Source organism: Curcuma longa, chromosome 13, assembly GCF_044706935.1.
Source record: "Curcuma longa cultivar G26 ecotype Majalengka, Jawa Barat chromosome 13, ITB_CL_G26_1.1, whole genome shotgun sequence".
NCBI lineage: Eukaryota > Viridiplantae > Streptophyta > Magnoliopsida > Zingiberales > Zingiberaceae > Curcuma > Curcuma longa.
The window spans coordinates 4,376,036-4,397,679 of record NC_133873.1 but is presented as its reverse complement, the minus strand read 5'-3'; the positions used below and the strand labels follow the sequence as shown (position 1 = coordinate 4,397,679).

At 38.6% G+C, this 21,644-nt stretch overlaps 2 protein-coding genes and 1 pseudogene across 5 annotated transcripts; 1 reads left to right on the top strand and 2 right to left on the bottom strand.

Moving 5' to 3' along the window:
• The first annotated feature begins 7,453 nt into the window (after positions 1–7,453).
• On the top strand, positions 7,454–10,046 carry LOC141844210 (endoglucanase 7-like; annotated as a pseudogene).
• Positions 10,047–10,110: 64 nt separating this feature from the next.
• LOC141844571 (uncharacterized) lies at positions 10,111–16,576 on the bottom strand. 4 transcript variants are annotated; one of them, XM_074732608.1, is made up of 11 exons: positions 16,391–16,576; positions 16,236–16,313; positions 14,806–14,947; positions 14,428–14,724; positions 14,164–14,317; positions 13,131–14,090; positions 12,783–13,021; positions 12,638–12,711; positions 11,002–11,110; positions 10,685–10,713; positions 10,111–10,605 (listed from the first exon to the last, which is right to left on the bottom strand). In XM_074732608.1, the coding sequence occupies exons 2-11, from the start codon at positions 16,286–16,288 to the stop codon at positions 10,539–10,541; spliced, it is 2,124 nt and encodes a 707-aa protein (XP_074588709.1). In that variant the 5' UTR covers positions 16,289–16,313; positions 16,391–16,576; the 3' UTR covers positions 10,111–10,538. The 4 variants fall into 4 exon arrangements, with proteins under 4 accessions (XP_074588709.1, XP_074588712.1, XP_074588711.1 ...); XM_074732611.1 differs by having other exon boundaries at positions 14,212–14,317; XM_074732610.1 differs by having other exon boundaries at positions 16,236–16,310.
• A 570-nt stretch (positions 16,577–17,146) lies between these two features.
• On the bottom strand, positions 17,147–20,262 carry LOC141844076 (UDP-glucuronic acid decarboxylase 2-like). Its single transcript, XM_074732070.1, has 6 exons — positions 19,594–20,262; positions 18,960–19,107; positions 18,705–18,784; positions 18,516–18,599; positions 18,354–18,428; positions 17,147–17,661 (listed from the first exon to the last, which is right to left on the bottom strand). The coding sequence occupies exons 1-6, from the start codon at positions 20,233–20,235 to the stop codon at positions 17,329–17,331; spliced, it is 1,362 nt and encodes a 453-aa protein (XP_074588171.1). The 5' UTR covers positions 20,236–20,262; the 3' UTR covers positions 17,147–17,328.
• Between the last annotated feature and the right edge of the window lie 1,382 nt (positions 20,263–21,644).

Here is a 21,644-nt window from a genome sequence, read left to right as displayed (position 1 = left end):
AAAATTTTTATAAGATTAGATCGATGATTTTTAAAATTAATTGGATTTAGTTTATCGAAAGGCATGAGGAAGCTTCGCCCTCTGCCCACCTGCTGTTTGTTTGGTAGTCGAATTTAAAACGATTTGCATAATTTTCTATGCGTTGGTACGCCTAAATGTTGAATATTATTATTATTATTTATGAATTTCAGATTTAAAATATGCCACGTCCAAGAATAACTTAAAAAGAAAAATTTATAAAATGAAAATATAAAAAAAAAAAGCTGTATAGACATACGAGGATGATAAATAAAAATATTAAATGAAAAGTCAAAGAAAATTTAATTAACAACGTCATAGCATAGGAGGATTCAAAAAAATCAAATATATTAGTAGATAATATAATTACCAAATTATTTATCTAAGTGTTTTTTTGTTCTTTCACATCAAGAAAATTACACTTCAACGAGACTAATAACAATTGTCTTAAACGTTTTTCATTTTATTTTTTTCTTGAAAAAGCTTCTTTCAGTGATTAGTCATCATAATGGAGATTAGGTGGAATGTAAAGGACAGAGGTGCCTTTCACAGCAGTTCTAACATAAGTATCATGATTTATACTTGACAAAATTTAATTATTGATGTAACAAAAAAATATTTATCTTTATATATTTTTTTTAAAAAAATGCTAATTGTCTACATACATACTTCTCTCTCCCTATCACTAATTAATTATCTCGTGGAGTCGTACACAATTTGGTTCTCGATTGAAATATACATATTCTTTATTTGATGAAAAAAATATGAAAAGTAGCATGATAGGGACAGAGTTAAGATTTTCATATTGAGAAAGTGAAAAGTGTATATTTGCGTTGAGGGCATGATCGTATCGTCATCTCCCATTCACCCCCTATTTTTATATCTCATACACCTCTTGTACTATAAAATTTCTCCGTCCTCAAGTATGAGATACGATTATCTAGATGAATCGAACTACCACAGAGGGGGCGTGTTGTGACTTATGGTTCTAATTTCAGTATAAGGTGAAATTTACTACCCTAACGACTTCACATGGTCGACCCTACAATCATCTGTGAGGAACTAGATCGAGAAGCGGCAGTTGACCGACTCATGAGTCTAATACTTAAATGGAGCATGACACTCTACAATGATGGATCGATCATGGAGGTTGATTTTTACTTGTTAGTAGTCTCAACGTGAGCACTTTTCAAATTTATTTTGGTGGTCAATGAAAAATTTTTATTTTCATTTCTATAAGATGAAGTTGATTACCTTCAAGTTTGAAAAATTAGAAATTTGGATTGAAAAAAAAAACATGCACACATTATTTTTAAAAAAAAATAGAGAAAAATTCAGAAAGAATTTGATTGTTTTCTTGAGGTGGTCAGTGATGCACATCTCTTATTCACTTGATTAATTTCATTATTTTTTTATTAATTAATTAATTTCTCTTGAATCAAGCGATCAAAATCATCTCAATTTTCTAAAGCTTTTTGACGCGTAGTAGTAGGCAGTTCAAGTCAAATATTATTATGATCATTATTTTGTTTTAACGAAAGGTCCAAAAATATTTTTATATATGAATCCATTCCCTCCACGTCACAAAAAACTCCAATAAATTCTTGTAATTATTATTAATTAGCACAATCGCTCACGCCTTTAGCACCTTAATTTCTCCAATTAACTAATTAAGCTTTAATAAAATATTTTTAACAAATCAATAATATAATTAATAATTATCGAAGTCTAGATTGTTAGTTAGCTCACTATATATCCCACTTCTTAATTAGTCTTAGATGTGCCGATGTTTAACTGGCTGTCTCCAGAGATTAAGAAACACTAATTAACTACTAATCTCCCCAATTATAATTAAATCACTCATAATGCCATTTTGTAATTACCTAACGACATTAATCTAATTCACAAGGATCGATATGAAAAAGACCTGTAATTACAATTAAAATATAAATTCCAGATTATTTTATTTTATTTTTTAAAGTGAAATTGAGTTGAACTGGATGGTTGCGGGATGTCTACTCTACTCCATTCAACTAAAACTTGACAATTATAAATCATTAACTCTTATTCAATAAATTCTTGTGATTATTATTAATTAATTAGCACAATCGCTCACGCCTTTAGCACCTTTCTCTAATCAACTAAGCTTTAATAAAATACTTTTAACAAATCAATATAATTAAATAATTATCGAAGTCTAGATGCGATCTAGCTTGCCAATTCACTATCACACTTCTTAATTAACTGGCTGTTTCCAAAGATTAAGAAACGCCAACTACTAATTTTGATACCTGTGAGCTAGGGGGGATGAATAATTTTTTTCGTGTCGGCTTTGAGAATGCAATGGAAAATCTCAACACGAGAGAATAACACGACATAACACAATACACAAATGGATTTTACTTGATTTATAACCTCTCAAGGTTTCTACATCTAAGGTCTAACTTAACGTTCTATTATCACTAATATGTTTCTCTTCATTAATACCTTTTGAAGATGGAGAAAAGTCTTACAATTTTTATTCTTATAAACAATTAATGCAATAAAAATATAAATATAAAAATAAAAATAAATACAATGAAAGTCATTTACTTTATAAGAATCTTATTTTAATCACTTTTTTATTATTTTGGATTGACTCTTGATGATCTGAAAATTATAGTAACACTTTGTTCTCAAATCCTAAAGAATCGACTTCAAAAAAATATTCTTAAATCCCTTCTTTTATAGCCTTCAAGTCAGAACTGATTTTCATTTATCAGTTGATCATCTGTAGAACGACTCTTAACTGTTGGGTTGTAAGGGTGCAAACATAGTCTCACATCTAAAACACATGGAAAAAATCATGGGTTTAAAAGGATGGAAGATATCTCCATTAGTATTAGACCTTTTGGGTTGAGCCCAAGAGCAAAACCATAAGGGTTTAGGTCCAAAGTGGACAATATCATATCATTATGGAGATATTTTGATTCCATTAATTGGTTCTAACAAGTGGTATCAGAGCGAGGTCGCTCTTCACCGGACTAACCGCCGGAAGAGTCATGATTAAGATCTAACCATGTGAGTTGAACCTTAAACAAAGGAAGTGGATGCTCCCATGTCTGAATCAAGAGGACTAGACACCAGGCAGAAAGTCCTAGTTGTGGCTAGGTAGGAAGTCCTAGTCGGGTGGGCGGATGGACCGAGGTCGGGTGGATCAGAAAGTCCTGGTGGGTCGAGGATTCGGATATCAAACGGAAGCTTTCCGTTTAAGGTGGGTTGTGGTCCTTTGTTTGAGGGGATGGATTGTTGAGTTGCAAGGGTGCAAACATAGTCCTAGTCTAACATCTAAAACACATGGAAAATATATTTTCATTAGTATGATGTCCTTTTGGGTTGAACTTAAGAACAAAACTATGAGGGCTTAGGCCCAAAGTGGACAAGATCATGCCATTGTGGAGATATTTTACTTCCATCGGTTCTAACAAGTGGTATTAGAGCGAGACCGCTCTTCATCGGACTAACCGTCGAAAGAGCCATGATTCAGATCTAACCATGTGGGTTGAACCTTAAACAAAGGAAGTGAGTGCTCCCATGTCTGAATCAAGAGGACTAGACACCAGGCAGAAAGTCCTAATTGCGGCTAGACAGGAAGTCCTAGTAGGTCGGATGGACCGAGGGACAGAAAGTCCTAGTAGGTCGAGTACACCGAGGGGCAGAAAGTCCTAGTGGATCGAGGATTCGGACATCAAATGGAAGCTTTCCGTTTGAGGGGGGGATTATTGACTTGTAAGGGTGTAAACATAGTCCCACATCAAATGGAAAAGATATCTCCATTGGTATGAGACCTTTTGGGTTGAGCCCAAGAACAAAACCATAAGGGTTTAGACCCAAAGTGGACAACATCATGCTATTGTGGAGATATTTTGATTCCATTGGTTATAACATTAATGACTCTATTAATTTGACCATTAACAATCGTCTGTTATTGTTCATCAATCAATTGATGCCTACACAGTTGAGTTATGCAACTGACTCAGAAATCTTCTATTTGTTGTTATAATACCATCAGTTGACTGATAAAACTCATCAATCGATTGATAAACAATCAATCCAGTTTTGAACCTTCTATTCGTTTAAATAGTAATATCAGTCGATTGATCAACTCGACTGATCAATATCAATTGATTGATTAGTATCAATCGATTACTCAATTTTTTATTTACTATAGTAACAGTCGATTGATACTATTCATCAATCAAATATTACTATAGCCAAACATTTGAGTCAATTAACCAAGTCTAAACTTTTTGTTTGCTACAATATATTATTGTAACAAACTTAATTACTGTAACAAACCTTAATTACTGGGTTTAAGGTTTATCAGTCGATTGGTACACCCTATCAATTGATTGATACATCTGTTTTAGATTTATCAAAGTTGAATTCATATCTCGTCTAGTATCTATTAACTTCAATCTACTAAGACTTCTTTTATTTGACATCTAGTCAATCTTGACTTATCGAGACTTCATGCTGCCTAACATTTGATCAACCTTTGATCTATCAGGATTTTATCATTGCCAACATCTGATCAACTTTGATATATCGGGGCTTCCTCATTGTCTGATATTCGATTAACTTTGACTTATTGAGATTTCAAGTCTCATGCTAACTCTCTGTCAGACTTCCGACCGCCACGTGTTTGGTCAACCATGCACAACCCACAATCCACTTGGACTTCTCTCTTGTGAATTTCTTATTAGACTTTCGACTATCAAATATTTCATTAACCCTGACCTACTTGGATTTTTTTTTTGCCAACTCTCTATTGGACTTTCTACTGTAAAGTGTTCAGTCAGCTATAACACACTTGGACTTTCTTCTTTACCGTCATATATTTGTTGGGTTGCAAGGGTGCAAACATAGTCCCACATCTAAAGCACATGAAAAAAAATCATGGGGTTAAAAGGATGGAAAGTATCTCCATTGGATGAGGCCTTTTGGGGAGAGCCCAACAACAAAGTCATGAGGGTTTAAGCCTAAAGTGGACAATATCATACCATTGTGGTGATATTTTGATTTCATCGATTTTAACAAGTGGTATCAGAGCGAGACTGCTCTTCACCAGACTAACCGCCGGATGAGTCATGATCCAGATTTAACCATGTGGTTTGAACCTTAAACAAAGGAAGTGGGTGCTCCCGTGTCTGAATCAAGAGGACCATACACCATGTGAGAAGTCTTAGTAGGTCGGGTGGACTGAGGGGCAAAAAGTCCTAGTTGCGACTAGGTGGGAAGTCCTAGTAGGTCGGGTGGACCGAGGGACAAAAAGTCCTAGTTGTGACTAGGTGAAAAGTCCTAGTAGGTCGGGTGGGCCGAGGAAAAAAAAGTCCTAGTTGCGGCTAGGTGGGAAGTCCTAGTAGGTCGGGTGGACCGAGGGGCAAAAATGTCCTAGTGGGTCGAGGATTCAGACATCAAAAAATGGTGGACCAAGGGGTAAAAATGTCCTGGTAGGTCGAGGATTCAGACATCAAAAAATGACGTTGAGGGGGGCATGTGGTCCTATATTTGAGGAGGGGATTGTTGGGTTGCAAGAGTGCAAACATAGTCTCACATCTAAAGCACATGAAAAAGATCATGGGGTTAAAAGGATGAAAAGTAGACAATATCATACCATTGTGGAAGTCAGCCTAAAATAACATTAATTATTAATTAATGTTATATAAGGAAGTGCATAGAGAATAGTCCACATTGAGAAAATTCGATGAGCTTCCCTTCTTTATTAATATTGTTGTGTTAATGGAGTTAACACAAAAGCTCATGTACTCTCTTCTCACTAGCGAGCAGGTGTGAGCCCGCGACCCGCTACGCTCGCTTTATTGACACACTTTGCACTTCGTACGTATGCTCCAGCAGACGTGGTAGTGCCTATGTGGCACTTGGATGACGTATCAGGCTCACATGTGATGTGACAGTGCCTATGTGACATCTACGTGGATAGGAAGAGATAACTGGACTGCTGATTAGGCGAACGAATGACAACCGTTAATCAAATAGGTGTGATGAATCACATGTGATGCGAGGAGCGTTGGATCACGAAGAATCGCAATGTGACCACTGGTGATGATGTTTGATCTGAAGTGTTAGATCGAATGGATCTAGATCTGACGGTTGATGATAAAAGGGAGATATGAGGGTTATAACCCTCCTAATTAAAAGTCGATTTGAAGAGTTACAATCCTTCAGATCCTGTCTAAATTATTCATCAAAGTATTCTACCTCTTTCCTTTGTATAAATAGATCTCTTTATATCTCATCTTGTATTCTACCTTTTTTTCTTTGTATAAATAAATTCTCTATATCTCATTAATCTAATTCAAAAGGATCAATATGAAAAAGACCGTGTTGCAGGATGTCTACACAACTCTCGTTTAAGTCGTATCTGTGCACTGCTACTATTCAACCAAACCTTGACAATTATAAACCATTAAATATTAAATACTAGCAAATTTGCTATCTCTTATTCAGACATTGAAAATGTTTCTGGTAGGTAAATAATTCACGAATATTAAATTTATTGTTAGGTGATCAATATATAATTAATTTAAGCATACTGGAACATGACTAGTGAGCAGAATGACTGACACAGTATATCTGGACAGCAACTAACCTTCTTAATAATACGGATTAAGCTTAACCACGCGATCCAGTGGCCATTAATATATATGCTCGGAGACTGTGGACTTTATTGACGACTTATATTTCTCGTAAATTAAGAACTGGCCCCACCACGCGGTTTGACGTAGAATCGTTCAGTGTTTCCGAGACGTGACTGACTGACAGATTTCACTGGAATCGAACTTTCAATAATAATTGGTGAAAATATTTGCATGCTTTCGAAAAAGCTGTAAAAAATCAAGGATTTTTAGCCAAAAGTGTTCAGCTATCGATCGACCGCGTTAGATTGGCCGAATCTGGTGACGGTGCGCCGACAAGTTTGTTAAAAGTCATCGGACCCGAAGGTCTCGTTTCCACACGGCGGCGGGCAGATCTTCGGTCGATGACGCCGCCGCCGCCTCATCCTGTGAATCCACGTACGTCTCCTCCCGTTTAGATGATGGTGCTGTGTTTGCTCCGCTGACCGAATGCCTCCATCACGGTGACGCCATGATCTCACCAACTCCTCGACTCGAATTCCCTCCGTTTCTAGAGCAGGACCCTGCTCTGAAGCCGCCGAGCGCGTCGATGTCCGGGAGATATTCGTAATAGTCGGTTTAGGTAGGACGCTGGCTGTGATGATTGACCTTCTCCATATATTTCCCTCCTAATCTCCTTGACTTACCTCACCAATCGATGCCCCTGCATATAAAACTATAATTTCCACAGATTGGGAAGAAGAAGAAGAAGAAGAAGAAGGAGGAACAAGGAAGAAAAAAGAAGAAGGAACTCCAAGTTTCATGCATTCTCGTCCCTGATCATGGGGGCTGAGAGCTTTGCGACCGTCGTTTTGGTTGTTTTCTTGGCTGTTGCTGCTGCTTCAAAGGATTTGGATTACAAGGATGCTCTGTCCAAGTCTCTGCTTTACTTCGAGGCGCAGCGATCCGGCAGGCTGCCCTACACCCAGCGCGTCGCCTGGCGAGGTCACTCCGGCCTGACCGACGGGCTGCAACAAGGAGTGCGTGCGTTTTCGGAGTAGATTCTAGAGCTAGCGGGCATTTTGATCCTTTTGATTCGATGTGATGATTGATCGATCGGTTTGTACGTGTATGGTGATGCAGGTGGACTTGGTCGGGGGATACTACGACGCCGGCGACCACGTCAAGTTCGGCCTGCCGATGGCCTTCACCATCACAATGCTGTCGTGGAGCGTGATCGAGTACGGAGAGGAGATCGCCGCCGCCGGCGAGTACCGGCACGCGCTGGAGGCCATCAAGTGGGGCACCGATTACTTCATCAAGGCTCACACCCACCCCTTCGTCCTCTGGGCCGAGGTACGCCCTCTTGCTCCCGCAATTTTCCGATCGATCTGATGGAGGATTCGATCCGTGCTCGATTGAGGGATTCATTAATTGTTATTCTATATATGTTCAGGTCGGCGACGGCGACACTGATCACTACTGCTGGCAGCGGCCGGAGGACATGACGACCTCGCGGCAAGCGTACAAGATCGACAAAGAGAATCCCGGTTCGGACGTCGCCGGCGAGACGGCGGCTGCCATGGCGGCCGCCTTCATCGTGTTCCGCAAATCCAACCCAAAGTACGCCCGCCTCCTCCTGCATCACGCTCGACAGGTGATTAATTTGAATCAATCAATTTTTTTTTTGTTTAATGATTAATTATTTCAGGAATCAATCTGAAATTTAATTTTGGAGTGTTCGCGCAGCTGTTTGAGTTCGGGGACAAGTACCGGGGAAACTACGACAGCAGCATCAGGGAGGCGAAGAGCTACTACCCGTCGTGGAGCGGGTACGAGGACGAGCTGCTGTGGGCGGCGCTGTGGCTTCACAGAGCGACAGGGCGGAAGGAGTACATGGAGTACGTGGTGGAGAACGGCGGCGCGTTCGGCGGCACGGGGTGGGCGGTGACGGAGTTCAGCTGGGACGTCAAGTTCGCCGGCGTCCAAATCATGGCGTCCAAGGTCCGTTCATTTTTTTCATTATAGCAATTTAAGTGTAATTAACAATTACTAATTTTAGTAGAATTTTACTTTCTCTCTCATGCTTTAATCGCTTTCTTACACTGGACCTAGCACTTTAATTAGCAGTTGACGGAAATAATGAGTTTTTGACAGCCCAACTCTCTACCACATGTGGCACGTGAATCGTCACCTGTACACGTCGACATAATATTAAAAATATCTTCTATTTACAGTATTTAATTTGCACTAATGACCACGACCAATTTTCGTTTTTTGTTTTTCATATATTGAAGAAATTTAATTTTGAAAACAAATAAAATTTCTTCTTCTTGGTTGATGGCAGATACTGCAAGAGGAGAGAAATCTAACGAAGGCCCAAGTACTGGAGCTGGAGCAGTACAGAGCGAAGGCGGAGCACTACGTGTGCGCTTGCCTCCACAAGAACGCCGGCAACGACAGCAGCGGCAACGTGGACCGCTCCCCCGGCGGCATGCTGTACGTCCGCCAGTGGAACAACATGCAGTACGTCACCGGCGCCGCCTTCCTCCTCGCCGTCTACGCCGCCCAGCTGGAGGCGGCGGGCGGGCGGCTCCGCTGCGCGGGTGGCGACGCGGGGCCGGAGGAGCTGATGGGCCTGGCGAAGTCGCAGGCCGACTATATTTTGGGCTCGAACCCTATGCGGACCAGCTACTTGGTGGGCTTCGGGCCCAAGTACCCAACCGGGTCCACCACCGTGGGGCCTCTATCGTGACGTACAAGAGGAGCAAAGGCTTCATCGGGTGCATGCAGGTTTGGGTGACGGCAATTTAAATTATATTTATTAAATTCTATTTAAATTATTATTAATTAGTTTTAAATTTTATTTATGTTACAAATACAGGGGTACTACGATTGGTATGGAAGGCGGGGAACAAACCCAAATGTGGTAGTTGGTGCAATAGTTGGGGGACCAGATGGCCGGGACCAGTTTAGGGACGACCGAGGAAACTACATGCAGACAGAGGCTTGCACGTACAATACTGCACCGATGGTGGGCTTGTTTGCCAAGTTGCACCAGTCGTCGTCGTCGACGACGCCGACGACATCGGTGTCGGCACCGTCGTCCCATGAAATGCCGACGATACAGCAATTGGTGTCGAGAAGAGCGATTTATAGGGAGAGGGCTGATTAGAGGTGGGTGGGTTTTGATTGATTTGAATTCTTTGGAGGAGGGTTGATTCCTTCCGCTGGCAATCCAACAAGGCAGCTTGTGGAATGGAGTCGTGTTATACGACGAATGATTGTTCTTTGTAACGAAATGTATAAGCTTGTCGACTGTGAGTAGCATACTTGGAAGAAAGGGGGGAAACGTGGTACATATACACACAATAAAGCAATTTTAATACAGAAGAATTGCCTTTTTTTCAATCTTTGATACGCTGTGTGAAATACAACCCCAGGTATAGAAATCAATGGGCATATTATTACAGACTGTTCAAGGACATTCAGATACGTAAAACAATATTGTAGTAACTAACTGGTGCTGCTACAATGGGATAAGAAAAATGGAAGATTAAGCAAATGCAAATCATATTCTAAGGAAATCGAAAGGAGAACTCAAATTTGACCTTTAGTTTTTTCTCTGGACAATGAGCTGAGCAAGGGTCCTAATAATTTATTCACTAAAAGTCAGCAACAAAGTCAATTCTCTGCTTAGCACCAGTACGAGCATACTAGACAGGACGTTTCTAACACAGCCTATAGTTAGATTTCCCACCCAGTTAGTAAATCTACAACTTCCCTCTCCACCCCCAAAATAAAAGAAAAAAAGGGATCAGTATCCAAACTTCTCTGAGACCCAAAAAAAAAAAAAACGAAGAAGAAGAAGGAATGTGCACTTCTTGTACTATATCCAATGTGCTATGTTTCAGAAGTTAGTCGCCTTGTGTGTCTTCTCCGTAGCCTCTCCGGTGTTTGCAAGCCAGATCTGGCATTAAAATATGACACTTTTAATCAATTTGTTTAATATTATTGACATGTGCTAAAGAAACACTTAGTTTACTCACTTAGGTTTTGATCTATCACTTTCTCGTAGCTGCAAAGATCAAGCAACATATTAGGGGGAAAAAACCCTTTGCAACCATAATAAGATGATGTATATGGCAGCTAGGCAAAGCATATTTAGGAATCTTCATAAGCTACTATCATTTAATTGTTGATATCAATAGACATCACATAGGGCACTAAGGCTAATCGCATTTCCACCAAGGCAACCTATTTCCTGGTATTTTAATATTTACAATAACAGGGAATACTAGTAATAAGTTAATCAGGTTAAAAAAACCTCAAGAATTATACCACACAGATATTTCAATAAGCTTACATGGCTTTGAATTATTTCTTTCTTCCTCCCATGATCAGACCTGGAAAGTCTCCAAGAGCAGGTGGCATGAGAAAAACGATGAAGAAGCACTAGGAGATGATTGTAGATGCTATGACATAGAAAGGGAAAAAAATACTATTAATAATATCATAATCTATAATAGCAAAACAATAACATTGAATATGTTAAATGAAAACAGTCTGAACAAAAATTAAAAGGTAGGCAGGAGTACAACCATGACTCACCAAAATAAGCATCTGGATTCATAGGTAACACCAGCAACACTTATAGTTCTCTTTCCCAAATATACAAATCTCCATATTTGTAGCATGAGAAAAAATATTGGTCGCCAAATTAACAGTGATGCAGGATGCATGCATTATGTCAAATATGAAAATATAAGGGTTGGCTAGTTAATTAATTATTTGCTATAGCAGTGCATTATAATCATCATCATCAAGTCGTGTTTGTCCCAATTATTTAGGGTCAATGACATGAATTTTATTTCTCCATTAAGCTTTATATGGGGCAACATCAATAGTAATATCCAAATTAATCAAATTATTTTTGTAACATTAATTAATATTTTCTATGGTTACCCCTCTACACAAATATTTTGACACTTATAGATTCAAACTCTTTTAACTCTATAATCTAATGACCTTCTTTAAATATATCCATATAATATAATCTGAATTTTTTCTCTCATATATCATTTATTGGAGCTATGTCTAATTGTTCTGGAATATTAGTAGTTTTATCTTGTCCTTCTTAGTAACTCCACATATCCATCCTAGCATTTTATGTCTACCACATTGACTTTTTGTGCGCACCATTTTTCAACAACCCAACACTTAGTCCAAAAGGTGTGATGGGTCACACCATAGTATTATGAAATTTTCTTTTAGCTTAAAGGTATCAGCTTTTAGTATTATGAAATTTGTTTGCTATCTACAGAAATCTTTAGCAGCAGTACAAAAAGCTGTTGTTATGATTCATTTCATACTACTATAAAGATCTTGTTAAGCCTTCCAACATGCTCAAAAACATTTGACAAGCTGATGAGAGAATTTTAACAGGCAACTATATACAAACTTGAATAAAACTACCAATCTTGATTTGACGATCCATCACAAAAGTGGAGGTTTGGCTACATCAGGCCCTGACAAAAATCAGCCAACAATCTCATGAAAATGGATCTTATCTGTATTTGTTATGTTCAAAGATGTCCAGCCAATTCAAAAAACTGGACAAGTTGAATCAATTAAAGTTTTAAAAAAAAAGGTGTAAAGGGATAAATGAAAACCACATAAAATTTTAAAAAACCTGTGGATTACTCGGCCATTCATAAGGTTCAATGGAGGCATAAGATCCATGTAAAACCCAAATTCTAACTCAGGGTTTGTTATTCTACACAACTTGAGATAAGAGAATCATTTAATTGGAGAGATAATATAAAGATACCCATAGAAACCACATTTAAGGAGTTTATTACTAGACAGATTTAAACAATTTGGAGCAATGGTGCTGAATGACAAGAAAAAGAACCATACAGCTGAACCATTTGAGTTCTTTTCTTAACCAGCAAGCACTATGATTTATCAGATAAAGAAAAATAGTGTAATAGATAACATACCTTAACCTATGCCTATTGCAAGCTGTGAAAAAAGCAACAAAACCATAAAAAATGCTTCGAATTGCACGGAATACCTGGAGAAAAAACAGGAACAAAAACTTAATCAAAAGGATGTTCACTAGTCACTATCATTGAACAACATTACCTTGGAAAATAAGTCATTCCAAAGTGACCGCCAAATTGAGACTTCATAGGCCACTTCTGTCACTTCAGATGGAGATGCAAGCTGAAACAAAGTCCCAATAGCTGACCAGGTTCCTTGTAGTAGATAGTAGACATTGGCCACAAGCATCCCAAGGAAACTAGTTAATGTAACAATCAAGCGAACAGAAGCACTGACAATCTCCATAAGAAGCCAGACAAGGGGGTATATTACATGTGCCACTGTAATTAGAAAAGGATAGTAGAAGCAAAAAAGTGAGACATCAAAGACAAAGCTGAGAGCCCCAACATGCAAGTATAGACAAAGAGCTACAACTAGTTGATATCCCACCTACAGTCCATAAAGTTGAAAAGGCAACCCAGAAAGGCCAAATGATAATTTCCAATATACTTGAAATCACGTTGCACGAAGATGATAACACATTCCAAATAACCCAATTGAGGCTCCCTAAAGTAGCAAAGCATGCATTCCACATGGGAAATATCAATTCAAAAAGTTCCATGATAGGGCCAGCAATTGGCTTCGTCAATACTGAAAACAATGGCTTTGTAGCACGTGCAACCATTAGGAACCACATCAAAGCTTTCTCAAAGTTATGAAGAAAAAGCATAGTTCCCAGGTATCTGATCCTTGAAACCATTTCCCATGATTCTATCCAGTTAAAGAAGGGCCCAAATAATCTTGCAGCAGTTGCCTTCAGTATAGGAACATTCTTATAAAGGTCGTAGAATCCTATGAGGACAGTGATTATAGACATTAAGACGTAAAAAGCCCTGGCTAAAGGACACATCCATGGGCGATATATTTGACAAAAGACTGGGTAGGATTGAAGAAAAATGACCCAAGAAGGAAGTCCATACTCCAACAGCGTAAGTAGCCTCAGATCAGACATAATTATTTCCTTGAGCTTAAATGGGAGATCATGATCATCAAATCTGAATAAGATGAGTACATCCCTGTACGTGTTAGCCTCAGAAACCAAACACCTATCATCACTTTCACTACCACTCAAAGTTGAGGATACTGATGTTGATGGAGATCTCACAATTTCGCTATATGCTTCCTCAGAAAGTCCATCCACATCACTGAACATGCTTGGTTTTATAATCTTTCTTCGCTTGTAAGACCCAAAAGCAGGTGGCGTGAAAGGTGAATCTAAATCTTCCATTCTTCCAGGAGAACATGAATACATATAAAATTGTTTTTCCTTGTGAGACTCAACAGCAGTAGACAGCTCTTCACCAGCCTCACTAGAAGACGAAATATCTTCCTGGGCATCATAAAACACATCTGCAAAAGATGATAATGTGATATCCAGTGAAAGGAATTTCTCAGATGCACATAAAAGCTTAAGATACTTTACCTTTGCAGGAAATACCTTCTAGATAATCTTGCAGGAGAGAACACTCACCGCAGGTACCTGTATACCATAAGTAGATGCAGCTAGAAGCCTGTTCAATACTATCAAATTCCCACCTTTTCATCAATTTAACTTCCAATGCTAATGATGTATCAGTCTACATAGACAGTCAAACAAATGAGGAAATTTCAAATTAGAACAGAGCAGTAATGATTAGCATTTAAGGACATACAATCTTATAAATGAAACTGAGACAACAGATGATACCTGCAGTTCATTGATGTAGTTGATACCTCGCACATGCTTCCATTCTACTTCAAAAACAATGCATCCATATAATGGACAATGCAAATCATTACTCAAAAGGAAGGAATCTTTCAATTTCTTGACATGGTGCAAATTTTTCTTATAATTGAGAGCCGCATCAATTAAGGAAAACCAATTGCGTAATCTGTTTCTTTTGAAGGAAACAGACCTAGAGCATTTGGTAAATTCTAGAATCTTCCCAAAATCTCTTCCTGTAACTCTAGTGGATCTTGTGTTTGCAAAAGGAGATAGCCTAGACTGAACAGTGCAAAATGTAACTAGAAAATACAATTGCCATTCTCATCCTTATAGTATGAATTTGAACCTTTTCACCTTTACCTTGGTAACCATTAACTGCCACAAGTGAGTAGCTCGTGAGTCCTGGTGGATCAACCATGGACGATTATCGACTAGGATATATAATTTCTTGCTTTCTATAGCGAAAAAAAGAGTCAAATGAGACAGATAGGACTGAAGATCCCTGCAAAGGAAACCCAAAAAGGGAGTTTGTTTAATAAGACAGCTTCAATAATAACAGTAAAAGTTAGCTGCACATTATCCAGAAATATGTGGTAAATCTGTCATAATCATAGCTTCAAGAGTAAATGGAAAATCAATAGACAGATACACAAAGCTAAAAGTTCATTAGTACAGTGAATCATTAAAAGTACAATAGTTAGCATTGCCTGATTTTCTTGCACCGATAATTTTCATAACATTTCTTACATAGCAAAAAATCTATAGAATTCTTGTCCCAAATCCTAAACTATCTAGCATCTCAAAATGAAAGAGTCTAGAGATGCATCTTTCTTAAGAAATATATCTCTTCTCAAATTTAGACTCTACTCTTAGCCTTGATCTGCTCTCTAATTCTGATCAAGCTTCCCCTTGATCATTCTGAACCTTTAATTACTTTTGATTCTAGGAGTAAAAGAATCAGAATCAAAACAGATTTTGGAAATGGCTTTATCTCTTACGTGACAATAGATACATATTCACTAGCTTGAGTGAAGTTTTGGAGGATCAACAGAAAAACCCTTGCAGGATCAGCAAAAGATCCATAATTAAGGGGATTGTATTTGATGTTGTTTTTAAACGTTCTTAGTTAGTGTGGAAGTTATTCATCATTCTTCCATAATTAAGAGGTTTGCCTCTAGTTTAAGATACCCTCCATTTCTTATTTTCCTGTCTTTAAACAACCGTCTAATATTTATACCTCTCAAAATGCTGAAATGTTATCACTGATTATTTTTCACGATTTTTCCTTGTTACAAGAACTACCAAACTTCCTCTTTTTAAGCAAAAGAGAATTGCCCAAACAGTGGCACTAGAGAAAGACTTAGCAAAGGATCCGATCAACTAAAGTCTAATATTACAGCCCGTTCTGTAGCACAATAAACCTAAAACAGGCCTCGTATTTGTAGCAATGTCATTCACATTATATCTTCTACTAGACGTCAGAATAAAGCTTCCAAGATTAACTCAATTTCAAAAAGAAGCTGCTTATCCCACATGAAAGGATTATTGATTTCTTTTCTCACAATTATATAGCAGAACTTAAGTCTCACAGTGCAGAGATATTAGGTGTTAGGTTGGACATATGGTTCCAAAATATGATCATCGAATCAAGCGAATCAAATGATTACAAAATTCAAGTGAACTGGGGAAGAGATCGCTACAAAACCCACTCTCGATCACACTGAAAAGAGAACGTCAAGATAGAACAAGAGAATGAACGAAAATAGCAAACAGGACAGATTCTAACTTACCCAATCTGCAAGCTCGTGAGCGGGAAAAATCTTCGATCCTTCCATTGCCCCATCGCAGTTCTTCCGCAAGCAGATCTTCTTTATTACAAAGATCAATCCAGAATCAAAATTTATCCACCCAAAACAACCAATCACAAAAAAGTATATGCAACAACCTCCAATCGACTCAAAAGATCTCCATTGCTTGTCGTCTGCGGTTCCGCCAAGCCTCATTACAACCCTTAAACTTCCCGTTATAGAAGGGATTGAGGGATGCAAGAGACAAACAAGTATGGGGATCGAGACATAAAAAAGGAAGAAGGGAGAAACGGATCGAGAAGAAGGATTTCCTGGGTCGGGCGAATCACCAGGCTTCGTCGCTTGCCTCTCCGCTTCGGGATCTGGTCCTCCACTGACGATTGACGCGGTGATGCCCGGACGAAGCGCGAGGAAGCGGAGGAGGTTATCGGGATCGTAAACGTCGAAGCGGTGACCAGATACAACGGCAGTAATAAAACAAAGGACAAAAAAGAGAAAGAACGGGGCAATCATAATGAGCGAGTTAAATTTATACACGCAAAATTACCTTTTTAAGAACTTACAGAATCCTCCAATAATTTTCTAAATTTCGTCGTTTTGGTTGAGAATGGTACGGTAGCAGATGCATTCCAATCTCTTGATTATTGTCTGAATAACTATTAGAAATAGAAGTGCAAACTGTTCTATTTTTTTTTTTTTGCCTCGGAGCATGATTGAATTGGTTACCAAGAATCGAATTTCAACGAAACCTAAGCAATACTTTTTTCCATCGTGATCAATTGTAATTTCTCGATTTACATCCTCACAGATGATTATAAGATGATCATGTGAAATCGTAGCAATTTCATTTTTATTGAAGCAAACTGTTCTAAACTTTAAGATCCAAACAAAAAAATTGAACAAAATATAATAAGATAATAAAATTACACTGTGTTGTTCCACATCTGCAGCAGCAAGGGTAGTTAAACAAAGCTACACATTAAAAAAAATTACTTATCATGAAGGTGATCTCACTGTCTTCATGCTCATTTCTAACACCAATAGAGAATGAATATCTAACATGATCAACACAACCTTAAGCTGAGCCATTGCTAGTGCCGGTGCCAGATCCGGTGGTGGCATCTGATTGGTCGCCGAAAATGCGTTTTTGAAAGTCAGACACCATGAGTGGGAGACCCTGCCGGAGGGAGATCTTGGGCTCCCAGCCGAGCAAATCCTTGGCACGGGTGATGTCGGGCTTGCGCTTGTGGGGGTCGTCCTCTGTGTTAGGACGGAACTCAATCTTTGCATTGGGGTCGATTGTTTCCTGCACCACGTTCGCCAGCTCAAGCATCGTGAACTCACCAGGGTTGCCCAAGTTGAAGGGGCCAATGTGCTCACCTTCCATAAGCCTCATCAGGCCTTCCACCTGTTTGATGTTACAGTTTAACCTTGTTTAGTGAAGTTGCAAGCATAATTTTAAAGTGCATAATTGTGAAAGATGAACCCTAAAGTTGATCAAATACAACTTCCCAGCATAATTATTAGGCTCGTAGCTTAGCTGATATCCTAGAACTTGATGAACATAGTTAGCAAAGCCAAGCAAGACAACAACAATGTTAGCAAATAGGTAAATTATTGGTTGAACCAACGGATCAACTAATCATGTTGCACGTTTTCTGATAAATATGTAAGTAAATTATGATCAATGTGGAAATATAAGAATATCAATCTCAAAGAATAATTATAAATAGAACAAAGTACACGTTTTTTCCTAGTGAAATTCTGATCAAGGAGAAATACTAACAGACGGGTTGACAACGAGGTCTTGGGAGTTGGGACCATAGAGTCACAATTTGATAAAGTTGAACAGACAAAAGAATTGTTCAAACCTGCTGGTCCTGGTTTTCAACTTTCCATAATTTTTCATTTGAATTGTTCACGCTATTTTGGTGATCCTAATCAGTAGAGAAATTCTGATTTAAAGGTTGGTGGCATGTCTTTTAGGCTCACTTTACTCCGGAGAATATATTATTAAAGTAGCAAATTGACGAAGCTAAAGACATCAAAAAAGGGACAGGGTCAAGTTGGATGGATTTAAGCAGGAAGAAGAAAGCCTACCAGATCAGATACGTATTGGAAACTCCTAGTTTGCTTCCCGTCCCCATAAACTGTCAATGGCTCCTTCCTCAGGGCCTAAGTTAACGCATCAAGCTTCCATCAAAAAACTATTTCATATCATTCAGTAAACCAATACCTTGACAAAAAATGAATTTGGCAAACCTGGGCCACGAAGTTGCTGACGACTCGGCCATCATCTATGCACATCCTAGGTCCGTAAGTGTTAAAGATCCGAGCAATTCTCACCTGTAGAAGAGACAGCTTTAACAAATCACCCCCAAAAACAAATAATTGAATCGTGAGTAATTATGCATCACTGGTGTTTGAATAGATCAAATGGAGATTGAAGACCTCGACTTGAGCACCGCGGTGGTAGTCCATGGTCAATGTCTCAGCTGTTCGCTTGCCCTCATCATAACAGCTTCTAACACCTGCGGAAGACACATAAATCATGGTTTCTTTGTTGCTCACTGATCTAAACTGATTCCCAGGTTTTAATCTCAAATCCAGCCATCAAAATGTGGTCTTTTCTACGATTTGTACAGAATTTTTTTTTCTTCCAAAATGTTGAGTAGTTTTGATATGTTAAAAGAGACGGGACAGTACCAATGGGGTTCACATTGCCCCAGTAGGTCTCCACTTGAGGGTGTTGCAGGGGGTCGCCATAGACCTCGCTGGTGCTGGTGAGGAGGAATCTAGCACCTACTCTCTTGGCCAAGCCAAGCATGTTCAAGGTTCCTACCACGTTGGTCTTGTGAGGAAAAGGTTAAGGAACACCTTTGACAGCCAAAAACTGGCGCCCCTGTTTTCTCTAATCCGTTATAACTTCTAAAGAGGGAGATGATATATGACAATTAAACATATCAAGGGTCGGAAAAAGAAACAACATTTAATACATGCCGAAGAAGTATCATCCAAGCAACCTGGAATAAATAAATCCTAAGAAGGATTTACTTTGTTTATGAAAGCCTAGAAACAATGATGCATCCACGAGGAAATGGAGAAAAAAATTAGAAAAATTCAGTTACCATGGACTGACGATGACAAAAACTAGTGTTGGGGAGCAGGAAATTTTGGATGTATGCAATTCGGTTAAGAAAATGTTTTTCTGTAAATAAAAAAAAACAATTGGGAACGAGATTTAAGATTCGATCAATTTTTTTTAAAGATTAAAATCGTAGGTTTTAAAAGATATAACCAAACCAGTTGATCAAATGCAAGAACAAAAAAAAAAGGATATGATCGTCTTGACGGGGTTGAACTTGTAATGCACGGGCGATGCGGGGCAGGCGAGGTGGTAGATCTGGTCCACCTCGAGCAGGATCGGCTCGACGACGTCATGGCGAATGAGCTCGAAGTTGGGGTTCCCAAAATGGTGCATAACATTCTCCTTCCGCCCTGTGAAGAAGTTGTCCACCACGATCACGCTGTCCCCCCGCTCGATCAGGCGGTCCACGAGGTGGCTTCCAACGAACCCAGCCCCGCCGGTCACCACAATCCGCAGCCCCTTCCGCTTCAGCCCCAGCGGGACTTTCCCCCCGACGAATCCCCTCCCCGCAGTATCGATCGCGAACCGGTGGTAATTTTGCCCTCCGTAGGAAGTCAAATGGCGGGGCTCCGTCGATCTCCAGCCTTCCGGATCCGCAATCTCCATGCGGAAGGCGCCGCCGGGGACGGGGGAGGAGCGTGGGAAGAATGAGAATAAGAGCGAGGCGAGGGCCATACCCAATAAAACGAAAAGGGGGCGCTGCTCGCGGAGGAAGTAACGAAGCGAGCGGGAGAGACAGACGAGGCGCTTCTCCGGCTTGTGGATGTACTGGTACTTCCCGGCATCGTCCAGTGGTTGCGCATCGTGGCCGCGGTAGGTGAGCTCCAAGGCCATGGAAACGCGATCTGCGAAGGCAACGACAATGGCGAAGGGAGATGGAGGCAAGGAACGGGTTTATGTAGAAGAAGGGAGGAGGGGCAAGCAGGTAATTTCGCTTATCCTTGGACTCTTCGACGTCGAATACATGGCTTCTGTCTGACGCGACGCACCGCTCCTTGGAAATGATTTTAAAAACCATTTTTAGTTTTTCAAAATCATTTTTAAAAATAAAATAAACGTGGGCGACATGTGATATCGTGTGGGTCGCAACTAAATGACGATGGCGATTAAGGCGGAAAAAACAATAGAGCTGTCAAATATGGGCCCATCTAAGGACGGGTCAATTCGTCTAGGATTGAAAATTTTTCAATTCAATTTACTCTAATTTCAATCCAAAATTAATTGTGAATTAGATATTTCAACTCACATATCTGTCAAAAAGTAAAATTAAATTAAATTAAAATTTTTAAATTTAAATTATAATTTAAATATATCAAATTCACTAACTCATTAAATTTTCTTATTTTAAATTTTGAATAAAAAATAATTTTTTTAACTCAAATTTAATTTTTTTTTAAAAAATAGAATATTAATTTAAAAATAAATTTTTATATAAAATTTAGTTTTCTAGGATTTTTATATAAAATTTAGTTTTCCAACCTAAACTCACCATGAGGCCACCCATCATGCATTAATTCTCATGCAGTCGCAGCCTAGACAGATTGACTCGTCTGAATTTATTTTAAAATAAATAAATAAAATTTTAATCCAAACCATTTTAATTATTTGACAAAGCGAGATCAATCCATTCATCCCAAATTGACATCTCTAATAAAAAATGACCTCATAAAACATTTATTTTAAATATTTTTTTATTAATTTATATAAATTTGTATTTTTGATAAATATGCGTACATGTTTGCATATTAGCATACGAATTATTTTTTTAAAAAAAAAAACTTACGATGATGCTAGTTTAACAACTTTGTTAATGTCTTTATACTAAAGTACTTGATATTTTCATAAAACATAAACAATGAAAATATAAATATTGTAGAATTTTATATAATGTATTTATTATAATCCAATCCATTATCATCCCTATCAACAACCGCGGACCTTATTGAAATATGTCCTGATTGAATCCGACTCGACCCAACTTGTATCGACCTAGTGAATCGAAAGCTGACCCAACTTGTATCGATCTAGTCAATCGAAAATACTCGACTATGATTATTTCATTGAGTCATCCCATCTCTTGAACTTGGACCGAATCATATATTATATTTGACGCAATATTCATCTTTTTGGCTCTATAATTTAGAGATCATCTATTATAATAATAGGATATCCTTTAAAGAGATCTTCGGACGATGATGAGATCTCAGGCCCATAAGGTTTCATATTAAAGGGAAAATTCTATT

What these genes read in the sequence shown, in the direction of transcription:
- LOC141844571 (XM_074732608.1), bottom strand. Translation starts at nt 16,288, where the DNA reads ATGGGGCAATGGAAGGATCGAAGATTTTTCCCGCTCACGAGCTTGCAG. An exon ending in CTCACGAGCTTGCAGATTGG is followed by an intron (nt 14,948 to 16,235) that starts GTAAGTTAGAAT and finishes TTTCCTTTGCAG; the next exon opens with GGATCTTCAGTCCTATCTGT. An exon ending in AGAAGGTATTTCCTGCAAAG is followed by an intron (nt 14,091 to 14,163) that starts GTAAAGTATCTT and finishes CATCTTTTGCAG; the next exon opens with ATGTGTTTTATGATGCCCAG.
- LOC141844076 (XM_074732070.1), bottom strand. Translation starts at nt 20,235, where the DNA reads ATGGCCTTGGAGCTCACCTACCGCGGCCACGATGCGCAACCACTGGAC. An exon ending in GGGCAATGTGAACCCCATTG is followed by an intron (nt 18,785 to 18,959) that starts GTACTGTCCCGT and finishes TGTCTTCCGCAG; the next exon opens with GTGTTAGAAGCTGTTATGAT. An exon ending in TCAGCAACTTCGTGGCCCAG is followed by an intron (nt 18,429 to 18,515) that starts GTTTGCCAAATT and finishes GCGTTAACTTAG; the next exon opens with GCCCTGAGGAAGGAGCCATT.